The sequence below is a fragment of the Notechis scutatus genome, chromosome 5, assembly GCF_049901735.1.
Source record: "Notechis scutatus isolate UNSWTSFEM ecotype Mainland chromosome 5, rNotScu1.2, whole genome shotgun sequence".
NCBI classification, from domain to species: Eukaryota; Metazoa; Chordata; class Lepidosauria; order Squamata; family Elapidae; genus Notechis; species Notechis scutatus.
The window spans coordinates 7,568,901-7,587,936 of record NC_142013.1 but is presented as its reverse complement, the minus strand read 5'-3'; the positions used below and the strand labels follow the sequence as shown (position 1 = coordinate 7,587,936).

The 19,036-nt window shown below is 43.0% G+C and overlaps 1 protein-coding gene across 26 annotated transcripts in view; it reads left to right on the top strand.

Annotated features, from left to right (window-relative positions):
• The window catches only part of DLG2 (discs large MAGUK scaffold protein 2), a 1,023,659-nt gene that overhangs the window by 739,693 nt on the left and 264,930 nt on the right, over positions 1–19,036 (top strand). For all 26 annotated transcript variants that reach the window (XR_015749696.1, XM_087966067.1, XM_087966065.1 and 23 more), the window contains one exon: positions 4,113–4,166. Coding sequence is in view for 25 of the 26 variants with exons in the window: in XM_087966067.1 (XP_087822193.1) it covers positions 4,113–4,166 (54 nt within the window). In the remaining variant the exon portion in view is untranslated. The remainder of the gene's footprint in view (positions 1–4,112; positions 4,167–19,036) is intronic.

The window sequence follows — 19,036 nt, the reverse complement described above, 5'->3', positions numbered from 1 at the left end:
GAAGACTGCTATCATGTCTCCCCTGGTCCTTCCTTTTATTAAACTAGACACAACCAATTCCTGCAACTGTTCTTCATATGTTTCAGCCTCCAGTCTCCTAAGTATTTTTGTTGCTCCACTCTGCACTCTTTCTAGAGTCTCAATGTTGTTGTTTTTTAATAATGGTGACCAAAACTGGATGCAGTATTCTAGGTGCAGTCTTACTTATGTTCCCTTATTGTTTCTGTTTGCAGTCACATGGACACTAAAACACCATGTGAGAAAGGAACAACGTGTCCTATTTTTGCTCATTTTCCATATCTTGGCCACTTTGCATCCATTTTTTCCTTTCTCTGTCATTTCAGGATAATGTTTAGAGAATAATTAGAGAACCAATAAGAAACATTTGTTTTGTGCATGCCTATTCTAATACAGTATATTTGTATTGTATAATAGCATTTCGAAATTGAGAATGGCTGCAAGGGATAAGTCCAAAGATGATTAGATAGAGTTCTATTTATTGGTGCAGAAAGCGAATTTAATTAATTTGCTTAACAACTCAGATGAAACAGAATTCTGTTTCTCTTTCTCCTTACAGTGTTCTCTGCTACTAGGTTGCGAGGTTTATGTTTTATTAACCAAAGGGATTCTTTGCTTTTAAATCATAGTTGGGCCTGTTTTTTTTTCTTCACCAGAACTGGAGACCTGTGGTCATTCTAGTGCAGGATTTCAGAAACTAACATGTGTAAGCAGAGGTGACACAAACATGAGAAAATATATCATGGAAGAACAATGTGATCCAACCACTGTCCTTTGGTACTTATATCCTGATATTGAAGGCAAATTTCATGTGGCTTGTATTGTGACATCATTATAGAATTACACAATAACAGAACTGGAAGGACCTTGGACGACTTCTAGTCCATTCTGCTGCCAAAGCAGGAGACTCTATACAATTCTGGACAAATGGCTGTCCAATCTCTTCTTAAAAACCTCCAGTAATGGAGCCTCCACAACTTCTGGAGGCAACCCGTTTCACTGATTAATTGTGTCCACTGACAGGAAATTTCTCCTTAATTCTTGGTTGGATCTCTCTTTAATAAGCTTCCATCCATTACTACTTGTGTCACCTTCAGGTGGTTTGGAGAATAGGTAGATGCCCTCTTCTCTGTGATATAACCCTGTCAACCCTGAAGCTGGCCTGGCTGAGGCCATTTTGAGACTTCAGCGCTGACACACTGGAGAAGAGGGACAGGGAGGGATGAATAGAGATAGTTCAGGTGTTGTAGTCAAAACAAAATGCTTTCTCTCGGGAACCAAGGACATTCCTGCAGGTGCCCAGAAGAAGGGGACTGGAGTCACCTAGCAACTGGGCAGTATCCTGATTGGACCATGTGGTTGATTGTTTTGAGAAAGTAAAAAAGTTTACTTTTAATTAGGTAAAAACCGGGGGAATAATCAGAGTTGGTTTTTGCCAGCCTGTGCCAATATGACATATCCAATAAACTTTTTCTTTGAGGAATCTACCTGCCTCAGAAATTTTGCTTGCTACGGGTATGTTACTTGGAACCCTGAGAAACCCTTCAAATATTGGAAGACTGCTGTAATAGCAATAGGACTTAGACTTAAACACACCCCATAGTACTTTACAGCACTGTGTATACAGTTTACAATGTTAGCATATTGCCCCCAACAATCTGGGTCCTCATTTTACTGACCTCGGAAGGGTGGAAGTCAACCTTGAGTTAGTCAGGATCAAACTCCTGGCAGTGGGCAGAGTTTGCCTGCAATGCCTCACTTTAACCCCATGATCTTTTCACTTAAGAACAGGAGCCCTTGTGGTCCGTAAGTGAGGACTGCTTCTAATGTCCCACACGCAGTTACAAATCAGTGCTATTTATAAAAGCTTTTTCTTACTGTATCAATATCTTGATCCATGTTGAAAACAAAATATAGTTTTGTCTATTTTTAGAAGAAAAAGTTAAGATGTGTGTAAGTGCCAAGGCAGAGTGGTTCACACGGTGTGGTCAAGATGGCTGCACGAAATATACAAAGCAGGTGTACACATTTAAGTGCAAATACACACATAAAACAGGGAGAGCTTCATTTTTACTCTCTAGCGGCTGGCATCTTTCTGACTCCTTTCTGTAGATAGACCTGCATAGATAATGAAAATCATTACATGAGAATATATCTATTTCTTTTGAACACGTTTCACTTCTCATCCGAGAACCTTCTTCAGCTCTGACAGGATGGTAGTGAATGGAAGGATTTATATTCCTTGCAGACAGCTGGTAATTTGCATCCTTTTGGCGGGTTGTTGAGGCCACTTGGAGGTTTATCTATGTCCTCAGAGTCACCTGAGTGGTGCAAATGATTCCTGTAGTCTGCATTTTTTCCTCTGAAAATCCATTCCTATTCCAACCCCCTTCAAAGGGTGTTCATCCCAAATTATATAGCTGAAAATCCATAGAGATTCTCAGTCATCCAAGTCATGGTTGTCCCAAAGATGCTTTTTCGGGAGGCAACTGGACTTTTTTTTTTCCTTTTGAAGATGTTTTGCTTCTCATGAAAGAAGCTTCTTCAACTCTGACAGCTCCTTCCATTCCCACTATCCTGTCAGAAGCTTCTTGGATGAGAAGCGAAACGTCTTCAAAAGAAAAAAAACAAGAAAGTCCAGTTGCCTCTAGAAAAAGCACCTTTGGGACAAGAGGGGTTTTTATTGTTATTGTTGTCGTTATAAGCTTTTTCTTCCCTCAAAGAACTCGGTTGCAATCTGTCATGGCAGCTGTCATTTGTCTTAACAGCGGGGTACTAAGCAACCCGATTAAACCCAAGGGAGAACAAGATTCGCCAGAAGGAAACTAATGTTTAGTCAGGTTATCTCAATGGTGTGGAGGACGCTTGGAGGAATGTGAGGGGTGTGTATGGAAATGAATCTAAAACGCAGAGCGTTTTGGCTAGAAAAGAAGGACAGGGAAAAGAGGTCAGGGAATTAAAATGCTAAAGAAGCAGAATGAGAAGCGTATCGTGGATGAACCTGCAAGGATTCTGGGTGGATTTGGGCACTTTCCGAGCCAAGATTCGGGCAGCCCATTTGAGAAATATATTTATTTATTTATATTCTCGTTTTATTATTTTTATTAATACCTCAAGATGGAGAGGACTCATAATGCTCCTATTTTCCGCACAACAACTCTGTGAGGTGCGTTGGTCTGAGAGAGAATGACTGGCTCAAAGTCACCCAGTTAACTTTTATGTCTAAGGTAGGACTAGAACTCACCATCTCCTGGTGATTAGCCCAAAGTTACCCAGCTCGCTTTCATGCCTAAGGTGGGACTAGAACTCTCCATCTCATGGTGATTGTCCCAAAGTCACCCAGCTGGCTTTCATGCCTCATAAAAATTGGTCTATTTCAGAATATCTTCACATACTGATGTTGGCAGAGATTGATGTTGAATGTGTAAAATGGTTTCGTCTAATGTATTGTATTCATTAATATTTTGCATGATATATTGTACCGTTGCTCTGGTGTCCACCACTTAGGCTGAAATAATATATCAATCTTCTCCAAAAATAAACTTGGTGCCTTAGCAGAGCTTAGATTTTGGCCCTCGGCCTATTATGAAATTTGATTTCAACTTCTCACATCATTAGCCAACCTCCAAATTTACTCCTTCCCCCCAAAGCTAAAAGAAAAGATCAAAGGAGAAAGGAAGCAAAACAAGGAGATGTATGCCTGTGGTGCATTACTCTCAGGTTTTTAGAACCTGTAAGTTGTCTATCCAACCGCCAAAATGCAAATTTGATTTTTTTTTCTGTTCCTCTGTATAAAGAGTGTGCATTATTGATTTGCTATGGGATTTTTTTCCTCCTCAATGACATTCAAATCATGTTATCAACCTTGGTGTGATGGAAGCATTAAACAGCTTTTGATGTAGATCAGGGGTGTCCAACCTTGGCAACTTTAAGACTTGTGGACTTCAACTCCCAGAATTCCTCAGCCAGCATTGCTGGCTGAGGAATTCTGGGAGTTGAAGTCCACAAGTCTTAAAGTTGCCAAGGTTGGACACCCCTGATGTAGATAGTTTGTCAGTTCTGTAAACTTGGTACTCTCTCTCTCTCTTTCCCAGGCCAGCCCTGCTCCTATTATTGTCAATACAGATACATTGGACACTATCCCTTACGTAAGTACAACATTTCTTGTGTTTCTCATTGTGTTTTTCTGTGGGATTATGATAATGTGGAGGTGGGGAACATTTGCCAGACCACTTAACCACTGCCTGACCTGTGGCTGGCTGCCCTCCAAATGTTAAATGGCTGAAGTCTAGCCAAATCCTAATTTTAAATTTAATTTCAAAGGAAAGAATACAGATTTAATAGATTAACAGAGTTAGAAGGGATCATGTAGGTCATCTAAGTCCAAACCCCCACCCAAGCAGGAGACCCTACACCATTTCTGACAAATTGCAGTCTCATCTCTTCTTGAAAGCTTCCAGTGACGAAGCTCCCACAACTTCCGAAGGCAACTTCTGTTCCATGGGTTGGTTGTTCTTATTGTCAGAAAGTTTCTCCCTATTTCCAGGTTGAATCTCTCCTTGATCAGTTTCTATCCATTATTCCTTGTCTGGCCTTCAGGTGCTTTAGAACAGTGATCCCCAACCTTTTTACACCGCGCCCGGTACCGGCATCAGCTGGGCCCGGGTACGCCAGCTGGGCGCCATCTTTTTGATGAAAAAGTGCTTCCGGTGACTCACGGAAGCATCGTTTCATCAAAGATGAGCTCGCTCGTGAGCTTTTCCGGGTAGAAATGGCTTTCTACCCGAAAAGCTCACCGAAGCGCTGGCGCCGCCATCTTTTTGGTGAAAACGTGCTTCCGGTGAGCTTTCTACCCGGAAAAGCTCACCGGAAGTGCTGGCGCCGCCATCTTTTTTGAAACGTGCTTCCGTGAGCTTTCTACCCGGAAAAGCTCACCGGAAGCGCTGGCGCCCGCCATCTTTTTGGTGAAAACGCGTGCTTCCGGTGAGCTTTCTACCCGGAAAAGCTCACCGGGCGCTGGCGCCGCCATCTTTTTGATGAAAATGTGCTTGGGTGAGCTTTCTACCGGAAAAGCTCACCGAAAGCGCTGCGCGCCATCTTTTTTAGAAACGTGCTTCCGGTGAGCTTTCTACCTGGAAAAGCTCACCGGAAGCACTTTTTCATCAAAAAGATGGCGGCGCCAGCAAGCCAGCGGCCCGGTAGGAGTTGTTCTGCAGACCGGTACCGGTCCGCGGACCGGTGGTTGGGGACCCCTGCTTTAGAAAATAGCTTGAGCCCTTCCTCTCTGTGGCAACCTCTCAAATATTGGAAGGCTGCTATCATGTCACCCCTGGTCCTTCTCTTCACTAGACTAGCCAGGCCCAGTTCCTGTAACTGTTCTTCGTATGTTTTATCCTTCAGTCCCCTAATCATACTCTTCTCTGCACTCTTTCCAGAGTCTCAACATCTTTTTTATAGTGTGGTGACCAAAACTGGAATGTTAAGAAGTCAATAACAAGCCTTACACATTTGATAATTTGGAGATTTATACAATCTCAAGATCTGCAACTTTAGTTTATCTCCTAGCATTGGTGTCCTTTGTTCACTCTCAAACACAATGAAAACATTTATATTTCATAAAATAGGCTGCAGGAAACTTGCAGTCTAAATCCACTGCCTTCGTGAAACAAAATAGGCATATTATTAACATGCCTGTGATTGCATCGGTGGTTACGTTGCAATGATTCAACTTTGGGGTTGTCCCAGGTAGTCCTAAACTGACAACAGTTCATTTAGTGACTGTTTGAAGTTACAATGGCACTGAAACAAAGAGACTTATGGCCGTTTTTCAACTTATGGTTGTTGTAGCATCCCGATGGAAACATGACCAAAACTCAGCAGATGATATTAAGCTGGCAGGAATAGCTAACACCCAAGAAGATGGATCTTGACAGACCAGAACACTGGGCCATATCTAACAGAATGAAATTCAATATAGAGAAAACTACACTTAGGCAAGAAAAACCAAAAGTACATGTTTAGACTGGGTAAAACCAGACTTAATAGCAGTAACTGTGAGAGGGATCTTGGAGTCTTAGTGGACAACCAGCTAAATATGAGCCAGCAGTGTTCAGCAGCAGCCAAAACAGCCAATGCAATCTTAAACTGCATTAACACAGGGATACAATCGAGATCAAGTGAGGTACTAATACCACTCTATAAAGCCTTAGTAAGACCACACCTAGAATTCTGCATCCAGTTTTGGTCACCACACTATAAAAAAGATGTTGAGACTCTAGAAAATGTACAGAGAAGATTAGGGGACTGGAGACTAAAACATATGAAGAATGGTTACAGGAACTGGGCTTGGCTAGTTTAGTGAAGAGAAAGGAACAGGGGAGATATGAAAGCAGTCTTCCAATATTTGAGGGGCTGCCACAGAGAGGAGGGGGTTAAGCTATTTTCTAAAGCATCTGAAGGCCAGACAAGGAATAATGGATGGAAACTGAACAAGGAGAGATTTAACCTGGAAATAAGGAGAAACTTTTAACAGTGAGAACAATCAATCAATGGAACAGAAGTTACCTTTGGAAGTTGTGGCAGCGTCATCACTGGAGGCTTTCAAGAAGAGATTGGATTATCATTTGTCAGAAATGGTGTAAGGTCTCCCATTTGGGTGGGGGGGTTGGACTAGATGACCTACAAGGTCCCTTCCAACTCTGATTATCTGTTATCAGCAACTGACTCATATTTATGACGGTGGCAGTGTCCCCGGGTTCACATGATCACTTTTGGCAACCGTCTGACCAGCAAAGTCAATGAGGAAGTCCCTTACTTCACAACTGCAGTGATTCATTTGGGTTTTTTTTTCTTTCTTTCTAGAACCAACCAAATAAAGTATTTTTCACTGAGATTTTTTGTCTTTTTTTAAAGCAGATCCTGGCTTTCCCCTTTTCTCTCTATCCCTCAGTTCAATGCATTGGCCTATTTATTAGTGTTCATTTAATTTACAGTTCGAGAAGCAGATGGGCTCATGTCTAAAAGGTTGGCTAGGGCTAGGAGGGAGAAAAACTATTAAGATAAGCTAAATTGTAACTTTTCCTCAATGTGTAATGAAGCAGCGAGGCAGCTGCTAATGTCCTTCAGCAAACCATCATCAATTAACAATGCTTAGGATAAATTTTTACTGCTGGCTTTTCTGAGTATTGATAGAGGGCCCCTCCCCCCTCCCAATAGCAGACTGGATTGGGGGGTTCATGTTGTACATTTGTATCCTTCTTTTTGTGCAGTGTTTTAATAGAAAGTACAAGGGCAGGAGTACGCCCATCAGTAAAACGCTACACAGAAAATGTTTAGATAGAGATTTATGACACGAAGGACTCAAATCATCATTCCACTTAAAGATGTTAATGCTGGACAACAGGGAATAAGTAGAAAATGCATACTTTTTGTATCATTGTTTAATAATTGTTCTGTTTCTGTTATGATGTTATTGCACAAAATGTAGTAGAACAGCATATCTGGTCTAGTGGCATCAGGCTAGAAATTAGGAGACAGTGAGTTCTAGTCCTGCCTTAGGCATGAAAACCATCTGGTTGACTTTGGACCAATTACTGGGAGACAGTGAGTTCTAGTCCTGCCTTAGGCATGAAAACTATCTGGATGACTTTGGACCAATTACTGGGAGACAGTGAGTTCTAGTCCTGCCTTAGGCATAAAAGCCACCTGGTTGACTTTGGACCAATTACTGGGAGACAGTGAGTTCTAGTCATGCCTTAGGCATGAAAACCATCTGGATGACTTTGGACCAATTACTGGGAGACAGTGAGTTCTAGTCCCACCTTAGGCATGAAAACCAGCTGGATGACTTTAGACCAATTACAGGGAGACAGTGAGTTCTAGTCCCACCTTAGGCATGAAAACCAGCTGGGTGACTTAGGACCAATCACCGGGAGACTGTGAGTTCTAATCCTCCTACCTACACAATCTATCTAGATCATTGGTAAATTTCCTTTTTTGGGTGTATTTAAGCAAAAGCTGGAGAAGCATTTGTCTGGGATACTTGAATTTGGGTGTCTGAGATATTCTAAATGTCCTTTTCCATTTCTGAGATCTTATAGCTCTAAGAAAAGTAGCATAAAGAAGTGACAATCTAGACTGGTCTGAGAGGCCCAGAAAGCTCCCACTATATTTGTGTTCTGACTGTTCAAACTTACAATGGCACCAAAGAAGGTGACTTAGAACTGATCTTCACGCTTGCGACCATCATAGCATCTCCGTAGTCGCATGTTCAGAAATCAGGCGCTTAGCAACTGGCATCTGTTCTACAACGGTTCAAATATGCCGGGGTCATAGGATCGCCATGGTGGTGCAGTGGTTAGAGTGCAGTACTGCAGGCTACTTCTGCTGACTGCTGGCTGACTGCAATTCGGCAGTTCAATCCTGACTTGGCTCAAGGTTGACTCAGCCTTCCCTCCTTCCGAGGTGGGTAAAATGAGGAGCCAGATTGTTGGGGCAAACAGACTGACTCTGTAAACCGCTTAGAGAGGGCTGGAAAGCACTCTAAAGCAGTATATAAGTCTAAGTGCTATTGCTAAGTGCTATTTGCAACCTTCCCAAATAGCTTCTCACACACAAAGTCACTTGGGAGAGCCGGATCCTTCATTTAACTACAGTGATTTGATTAACAAAGAAGTTGTAAAGTTGGTGTGACTTGTTTAACAACTGTCTCGCTTAGCCATGTAATCCTGATCCCCAATTATGGTCATAAGTTGAAGACCCCCTGTTCTTTGTTGAAAAATGACATCAAAATAGATATCCACTAGATTTTCCTAATGACCTTTCACCCCAAATTCGATCTGTTCCACTTCAGCTGAACTGAGGTACAATTATTTTCCTCCCATGTGCAGACTTTCTCTTCTAAGTAGGTCATTTTTGATGGGTTGAACTGATCAGGGGTGGGCTTCAAAAATTTTAGCAACGGGTTCCCTGGCCGGTTGCTGGATGGGCGTGGCCATGGTGGGCGTGGCCTAGTCAGCCTCCTGCACCATGATGGGAGGGGGCGTTTTCACTCACCTTGGGCTCCAGAGGCTCTCTGAAAGCCGGAAAAAAGGCCCATTTCCAGCCTTCGCCAACTTCCGGGAGGCCCGTTTTTTCACCCTCCCTGAGCTTCTGGCGCACCCTGCACTTACCTGGCATCCCAAACGGGCCACGTGGGGACTCCTGGGAGGGGAGGGGCAGGTTGGGCAGAGCCAGCCAGAAGTGAGATTTGGGGGGTCCTCCAAACTGCTAGGGGCTCTCCTGAACCCCTGCGAAACCCCAGCAGCCCCACCCCTGGAACCAATGCCCTGCGTTGCCTCTTTTCTCCTGCCAATCAATACTTCACAGAAGACCACGAAACGTAAATAAAATTTAATTTTTACGGAAGGCAAGTTACCTATCCCAGAGCTGAAACCAGCTCCCTGTTCGTTTCTCTTTTGCTTTTGGTCTTCAAGAGAGGCCCACGGAGAATCCCAGGATCAAAATTCCCATTAATTCGAACATTTCTGTGATATTTCCCACATCACAGGACTTATTTTCCTGGAGAGTGAATGCCTTTTTCTTCCTCTCCCTGGGGCATCCCCTTTCATGGTTGCTTAAGCATGTCTGCTGCAGGCAGTTGACTGTCTTGAAGCATCATTTCTGACGTGAGCGACAGCAAGGAAAGGAAAACGAATATGGAAGAAGACAAGAGAAGGAAAAAAACCCAAAGCCTTCTGAGGAAACAGATGCTCCCAAAGAGAGAATATAGACAATCTGGCTCATTCCAGATATGGCTTATCTGCCATCGTCCGCAGCCCTCCCATGCAAGGATCGCGGAGGATTATAATTCAGCAACATCTGGGGAGTCAGAGATTGAAGAAATTCGGATCCGGGCCACCGAATATTTGGAGGGTGAATTAAGAGATGAGGGACTATTTATTTGCTTTGCTGGGGCCCAGAGGCTGCTTCAATCCAACAGGGCTCTGAGCAATTTACAACCCCACTTTCAGAATAAAGGTTTAAAATAAAAGATGGCATGTTTAAATGAGAAAACAGTACAATATAATAACGGCAAAATGGCAAAGAACAAGGAAATGTGTCACACGTGGATGAGATTGGGAAAATGGTTTCCTTCCTCCCTCCCTCCCTTCCTTCTTCCTCCTTTCCTCTCTCCCTCCCTCCCTGCCTCTTTTCCTTCTTCCTTCCTTTCTCCCTCCCTCCCACCCTCTCTTTCTTCTTCCTCCCTCCCATCCTCCCTCCCTCTCTCCTTTTCTTCCTTCCTTCTTCCTCCATTCACTCCCTTCCTTTCTTCCTCCCTCCCTCCCTTCTTCCTCCCTTCTTCCTCCATTCACTCCCTTCCTTCCTCCCTCCCTCCCTCCCTCCCACCCTCTCTTCCTTCTTCCTCCCTCCCATCCTCCCTCCCTCTCTCCTTTCCTTCCTCCCTTCTTCCTCCATTCACTTCCTTCCTTCCTCCCTCCCTCCCACCCTCTCTTCCTTCTTCCTCCCTCCCATCCTCCCTCCCTCTCTCCTTTCCTTCCTTCCTTCTTCCTCCATTCACTTCCTTCCTAGAAAGATAGAGGTATATATTTAAGAACAATTAGGAGTATAAAATAAGCACTAGAATAACAATTGAAATGTAAGCACTGTCAAAATGGATTGTAATATACACAACATTTTCATTTTAAATATTTGCATTGTATTTTGTATTTTAATGTTTTAAATTTTCAATAAAGGTTATTTATATATATATATATATATAAAAGAAAATGCCAGGATGGGAACCACAACCGTGCAACTAAAATTTAAAAAAAACAAACACACCTCATAGTTGTGGCCTCCATCTTGAAAAGTTGGATTCCTCCTTTGCTATATCTGTCCATATCTCTGATGCGGTCAAGTAATCAAAATTTTGGAGGATTGTCACCCAGCCTGTATTGATGATGGTGGCAACAAGCCGTCTTCCTACAAGCAAAGTCAAATGGAGGATCCTGGATTTGCTTTATGACCATGCGATTCGCTTAACAACGGCAATGAACCACTTAACCTTGTGGCAATAGCAAAAGGGGGTGGGATACAATTGGGGGGTGGCTCACTTAACGCTCGCCTTGCTTAGCAACAGAAATTCTAATCGCAAGGGCGGTCATAAGCCGAAGAGCACTTGTAGAAGGATGGGTGTTGAAGATAGCCATAAAGCCAGGGGTGGGATGCTAAGGGTTCACGGGGGTTCGGGAGAGCCCCTAGCTAAGATTCTTCACATTTTGGAGACCCCCTAAATCTCATTCCTGGCTGGCCCTGCCCACCATGCCCCTCCCCTCCTAGGAGTCTGTTTTGGATTCAGGTAAGTGGCCCGTTTTGGATTCAGGTAAGTGCAGGGTTCCCCGTGGAGGCTGAGGGAAGGTGAAAAATGGGCCTGCCGGAAGTTGGGGAAGGCCAGAAATGGGCCCGTTTCTGGCTTCCAGAGAGCCTCCGGAGCCCAAGGAGCCCGTTTTCGCCCTCCCAGAGGCTCAAGAAAAGCCTCCAGACTCAGGGGAGGGCAAAAATACCACCACCACCCCGCCATGGTGCAGGAGGCCGACTAGGCCGGGCCTACCATGGCCACACCCACCCAGCAACCGGTCAGAGAACCCGTTGCTAAAATGTTTGAAGCCCACCCCTCCATAAAACCTTCCACACGCTTTTCTTTTTAAAACCGTATCTTACATAATTGAGGGATTCACGAGTTTAATGAGAAACACCTGGCTCAGTTTATAATCATCCCTCCGCCAAGCAAGGCACGTCCATAGTCCCAATGTGCTAAGAGAAGCAAACCCTCTCCCTGGCCGTACAAATTAACTTTGTCTCCTGCGTACTTGGTCGGAATAATTTTCTCCAAAAGATTGGCTTGATTTAGAAGGTAAAAAAAGCAGCCTAAGACAAGAACTGCAAGATAATTCTCCCATTTTCTATGGGCTGCTCATCATGGAAAACTAAGATTGAAATGAGACTGTTTTTTTTTAAATGTATGATTGCTATTTTATTTTATTTATTTGTTTGTCAAACGTGTACAAGATAACAAGTATAAGTATGAACATAAACAAGAACAAAGGGAGTAAATACAGATAAATGGGGACAGTAGGACAGGAAGGGTAGGCACGCTGGTGCGCTTATGCACACTTCCTTTAAGGACCTGTAAGGAACGGGGTGAGGTCCACGGTGGACAGTTTGAGGTTGAAGCTGCGAGGGGTTGAGGCTGTAACATCGGAGTCGGGTAGGGCGTTCCAGGCGTTGACCATTCTGTTCCTGAAATCATATTTTCTGCAATCGAGTTTGGAGCAGTTTACCTTGAGTTTCTATCGGTTGTTTGCCCGTGTATTATTGTGGTTGAACCTGAAGAAGTCATTGACAGGCAAGATGTTATAGCAGACAATTTTGTGAACTATGCTTAGATCAGATCGCAGGTGGCGTACTTCAATTGTTTAACTGTGCTTAGAGAGTCTGGCAGATTAATATCCATAAAATTTGATGGCTAAAGCTTTTAAACCTTGCCGTTTTCTGACAAAAGGGCAAACTTGTCTTTGTGCAAAAGCAATTGGACAGCTATTTATCTGAAAAGGCATAGGGTTTCCTTCTTTAGTAGGGGGTTGGTCTAGAAGACCTCCAAGGTCCCTTCCAACTCTTGTCTTTCTATTGTTCTGTTATTTATATCACATAATGAACAATAGACTCCTAAATCTTCCTTTTTTTTTCTGGCCCAGAAGGCCAGATCCGATCAACACTGCTGAAAACTAACAGCATTTTGAGTTGGACAAGATGCCACATCTGTTGGTATGAGCACTGAACAGAGGTGGTATTCAGCAGGTTCTGACCAGTTCTGGAGAACCAGTAGTGGAAATTTTGAGTAGTTGGAGAACCAGCAAATGCCGCCTCTGACTGGCCCCACCCCCATTTATTCTCCGCCTCCTGAGTCCCAGCTGATCGGCTGGGTCTTCTTGTGTTGCCCTGCCCAGGAGAATGGAGCTGGAAACCAGGTTAGTGAGGTGGGGAGGGAATGGGGATTTTGAATATGCTTCCTCTGCCCTGCCCACCAAGCCATGCCACGCCCACCAAGCCACACTACACCCACCAAGCCACACCACGCCCACAGAACTGGTAGTAAAAAAAAATTCGAATCCCACCACTGGCACTGAAGATCATGTGTAATATGGTGAGTCTACTCGTTTTCAAAATTTTCAATCCCACAAAAAGATTAAGATTTTGAATCAGAAAAGGCTCAAAGTCTACCCCAATGAAACATTTTACAGGTTTAAGCAGCTTGCAGTCTGTAATTGCAAAAGAGGTGTATATGGAAGTATTGCAAGAAAATAACAGATCTACTTGAGAATTCTTTTAAGAAGGAAGGAAGGAAAGAAAAGGAAGGAAGGAAGGAAGGAAGGAAGGAAGGAAGGAAGGAAGGAAGGAAGGAAGGAAGGAAGGAAGGAAGGAAGGAAGGAAGGACCAATCATGAAATGAATGCACTTTTCACAGTCATTGAGTGAATCCGTTGTCCACAATGGGTCTTTTTGCTGGAAACTGGAAATAAACATCAGTTTCTGACAAAAAAAATGTCACAAATTGTGATCATGTGACCCAGGGATGCTGCAAATCGCCAAAAATATGGGCCATTGCTGAGTGCCTCAAATGTGATCATGTGACTTGGTTGTTAGTAGATCTAGGGAAGTCCGTCGTAAATCAAGAAGTACCTGTACTTACAGTACAGAACCTGTAAAGCATCTGCATGAATTATGAGGGAAAGGAAGGAAGAAGTCACAGACTGAGAAATGGTACCTGACTTAGGACAATGACATTGACCGGAATCTGAGAAGGAAGATGTTAATAAACCGAACAACTGAAAAATAAAATCAAACAGCAATAGAAGTGTTATATCTGATGCTCCAAAGTAAAACATGCTGTATAAGACACCGAGTGTCCTATATGGAAGACTTAATTATATGTGAGAATTCCCTGAAGTCAGAAATTGGTAAAACCAGGTGGAATACAGAATCAAGCATTTATGAAGGTGTCCAGTAAATCCACTAAACAGTACAGAAGCTATTATGGCATTATTGAATTCTGGTAAACCAATTAGATGGTTCTTACTTCTTATTACAGGAAAGATAATTGGCTTTGAAGAGGCCACATTTGTCATCAAAACTATTAAATGTAGTTTGTCAGCAGGAGGAGGAGGAGAGGAGGAGGAGGAGAAACCAGTATTGGGCCGTGGGTCGAGAGTTGGTGACCCCTGCCCTAGCTAATATCATCTCTCTCTCTCTCCTGTTAACCGCTGCATCTTCTGACAACTCAGAAGCAAGTCACCGTATCATCATCATCATCATCTCCTTTTAACAACCCCATAATCCCTTGCAGGGTGGAGTCTGGGCAACTGAATGGAGTGGAGTGTTTACTGGCCGGATGCCTTTCCTGTCGCCAGTGTGGATTTATATCCAGCAGATATATTCTCAATTATATAAATAGTCACCGTACGTCATTGGGAAAAGATGATCCCAAAGAATAGCTTACTTGGAAAATGTCTTTTCTTTTCTTTTTTGTTCCTCCATTCTCTTGCATTAAGAAGACAACACAGGCCATCCGTGGGTTATATAAGCCTTAATTTTCATAATTCTGGCATTATGCAAGGAGGTAGAAAGATGCTGACCATAGTCAGGAAATCTTGAGGATTGCTCTTAACACAAAGGAAAGCTGGCAGCATTGCACAAAGCAAAGAAAAGCATTACTGAAGAGCGTTAGTAAGATAGAAGAGGACCTTCAATACATTATCGGAAGCTTCTATTAAAACATAATAAAAGGAATTTATGTTAAGGTATTGCAGACAATGGTACAGCTTCTTAGGCATGGACAGAGGATTTTTGAGCTTTTAAACACGGACAAAGAGGGCCTCTTATCAGCACTTGTGTTGTAAGAGCTTTGTTCACATCTAAGTTAATCTCAGATGTCTCTGTACTGTTCCAACCCAGTCCGAAATGAGTCTTTTCACTGGATTTTTTGAAACCAGAACCAAGTCCCAAAACACAGGTTAAAATGTAAATAATTGAACAATGGGCGAAACAGGGATGAGGCATTAAATGCAACTTCAAAAGGACCGGGTTTATGGTGGTCTCTCATGAATGAAGACACTGAGGCAGTCGTCTTGAAGCCAAATCGGGATGAGAGCCCAGGGCAAGCTCTGACACCCTCTTTTATTAGAAGCAATCTTTGTTAACGTTTGCAATTTTTGTTAGTGTGTTGTTACAAACTCATTACATCACACAAAATACCATATGAGAATACAAAGCTGTAAAGTTTAAGTTTGCTACAATTCTGGGTAAGAAGTGGCAACATTTCGACCTTGTCCTCGCCTCGTGTTACAAACAACTACCAGAAGGCCCGTTGTCCTTGCACGCCGCAAACAGATAGCAATTCCCACATCTCCTCTGTTTTTCTTTTTTTAAAAGACAGGGAGTGTTTTAGTTCCAACAGCAGCCTTTGTTAGGCGCGTAGGGCAAGAATGCTGTGTATGCTGATGTTATCCATAGCGTTCGTGACTTCTTCGACCATCACAAACATCTTGTCCTCGTCTGGGTCATCACAGGTTGGCTCTCCCATTTCGTCTTCGGATGGCAGTGGTTCATATGTGTTAGTTATTTGTTGATTCCAGAGAGCCATTACCTGTGCAGTGGCTTTTTTCTCAGCCAAAAGGGATAAACTGTTAGAAATAGTGCATACAAAGATAGGTAATACACAAGGCAATATAATACATCCTGCAGCAATCATACCAATAAGCGCTACAATAGCTTGCAAACCAGGTAATTTTGGGAACCAGGATCCAAACATGTCTCTAAAATCAAGACCATTCCATGTTTGTACAGGTACATGTGCAATCTTGATCATTCTATTAGTAATTTGTTGAATAACTTTTCCACTATCATCTACTTCAATACAACAATTACTAAGGTTAAATTTTCCACACACTCCTCCTTCTTTGGCAAGGAGATCAAACGATTTTGCATGATATATGTTCTAGACAATGCACTTTCTTTAGCTAATGTTTTCAAAGCAAGAGCAGTTTCATTGGTTATAATTTCTAATACAGCTTGCAACCTTATAATTCTATTGAGCATATATATGTGGATACGGTACCCCAAGTCCCGTCCTGGGCCTCTTACTTGAGCAGGGTCAATAGGTGGGGTGTATCAGTAGTTGTAAACAGTGGTGGCCCCCACGTTAGTCCCGGACACCTTTTGGAAGAGATATTTCCTTTCCTGTAGATAAGATCTTTGCCAGCTGTGTGAGCCGCAGGTGACTCCTGCAGTGTCGTTAGGACCTTGACCTTTGTTGATGGCAAAACAAGCATCAAAACACACAGAAGTGTTGGTATCCCCCGAGTGACATTATGGGTAATGTACCCATTTTTTGCTTGACTGGTAGAGAACATTGAGGCAAGGTCAGAGCTGGATCCTCCTTTGTAGGCATAGACATACAGTGAGGCGGTGATGGGCCCCACAGCCTTTGGTTCGTAGCATTGGATACCTTGTTTGGTGTAGCATCGTGCATATTGAGTGTTGTTATGCAGACAAGGGAGACCGTCATGGAGTTGCACTCAGGCTTCAAAGTATGATAGATCAGGGTGGACTGGGTCTTCGTTCCGCTGCGAGTAGTTTTGATGCAGGCATCACAGGAGGATGGGGTGGCTGTCGTATTGGCAGGAACGATGTGGAAACCCAGGAAACAAATGATGAATACAGTGGGCAGCTTCATGATGCTGATGTAGGCAAGGCTGGTTTGGGTAGAAAAGGCCTTACGTGTCGTCCAGGACCCAGATGGTGTTGTTGTTGTCAGCGTACCCTCATCCCCAGGTTATAAGTTCAGCAGGACCTTTCCACTGAGGATCTGGAAGCTGATACCGTTGGTCTGGGTTCAAGATGAGGCGAGGAAGCGAAATGACATGATGCTGCTGTGCATGGGGGGATCCGGACTCATTGAGGAAGTTAAGAGTAAACAAGCAAACATTCAATGCATTCTGGAGTCCTGGCAACCCTGTGATATTTTTAATTTGAATTTAAACTGTCTGGCCAAGGCTTTTTTATTTTGATGAAAATAACTATGACTGTCCCAGGGTGTTTGTTGTGAAAGAATCATGCAAGAGATGGCGCTGTCTGCGGTTGCAGCTGCAGCTGCCGCATCAGCCATATCATTGCCTTCCTGGAGAATTTCTGGGAAGGGTTGGTGGCTGCGAATGTGTGCTACAAAGAGCAGGTGCTGGTGCTGTGCAACAAGGTGTTGCAATGTAACAAAAAGAGAGAGAAGATTTTTAGAGACAGAGACTGAAGTGAAGGATAGGCAGTAGTTGAAAGCATTTTATGCGTATGGAGTTAGTACTTCGATGAAATCAATCTGTGTTCTCTGGAAAGGCCAGCCCATCAGGGTTGCCCTCCCATTTCTTTTTTCCTTGCTACTTTCTTGTTTACTTTCAAACATACTTTGCATTCACAGAAACCACCTTCACCCCTTCTCAGTTTCCCAACTCATCTTTCTCTTTTTCCTCAGGTTTCCAATCCTAACAACTCATATTTCTGCGCAGACCATGAAGGAAGGGAGGAGCCCTTTATGACCTCCCTGCTCCTATCATGACTGCAAATCCTGATTTCCTCTTTCCTTCTTCAACCCTGCTTGACCCATCCACCTACTTGCAACAAACAATCATGGTCCTCAGTTCCCACGATTCTGCAAGCCTTTAGATAGTCCGAGAGGGAAGCCCCCTCGGGCAGATAGAGGCTGCAGAATCCTCTTTCAATCCTCATTTGCATTTTCAACAATCAGTTTTAACAGACTAAGAGATTTTTTAGGAGTGTTGAGGAAGATGTATCCATTCTAAGATAAGGAGGTTGCTAGTGTGCTGAGACTTTTGGGTTAATACAGCAGTAGGTAAGGAGGGGGTGTATTGAGCAAGATTAAGGAAATAGGAGCATTGTTGTGACATCGGTTGACCCACCTTTTCTGCATAATGTGCTATATGTCCTGGGTGATTTTTAATTGATGATCTGTAATGGTAATTTTATCCCCTGGAGTGGTTCCTCCCTTTAACACCTCAAACAGGGGTTGAGCATGTGTGTAGTGATGCCAGAATAGGGACGGGTCCAATTAATAGCCCCTAAATATTGTTGTAATTGTACGAGGGATGTCTACACAATGGCATCACGTGTGGATGGACTGAAACTTGTATATCAAAATTTAAAAAAAGAAAAGCAAGAAGGGAAAGGTGTCCTAGGCACTCTTTTCCAATATTTTACAAGGAGAAGCAAGGGAGAAAGGAAGAGATGAGAGGCCTTAAGCAAAAGTTCTCCAGAGATAATAGACAAATTCCACTGAAAAAGGGATTTCAGAAAGGCACACAAGACCGCACTTCTACACCTGCATCCAGAAATAACCATAGAAAACTGGAAACAACATGCAATTCAAAATGTGACAAAACACTCAGTATAATCTAGTGAAACCTTTGCCAAGAAAAGGAGAGTACTGTAATGAAACAATGATTTAAGACATGGGATGTGGGGGAAACAATCCCGGAAAGCATAAGTGTTCCCACAAAAGGCATGATATCTAACCGAAAGGGGTAAAATGTTCAAGACATAAATGATTGTCAACATCAATGATTAGACTATGTTATCCCAGCGAAACTTTTGTGAAATGAGAGACCTGAAGTAGGAGAAGGGGGAACACTGCAATGAAATAATGATCTATAATATGTGATGTGGTTTAACTGAAAAGCAATGTACCAAATGTTCAAGACACAAATGAACATCAACACTAATGAATAACAATACTGCACAATTTCAGAATGCACCAGATAGAATCCCAGTGCAAATTATGTGTTCTATATTAAGTATTACAAATATAGGGGAAAGAGTTAAAGGCATCACACTCCATTCAGTGCACAGGAGAAGTTTTTCTTCAAAGAAGAAAGACAAATGGATCGAATTGAGAGGAGATTAACAAAATAAAACCG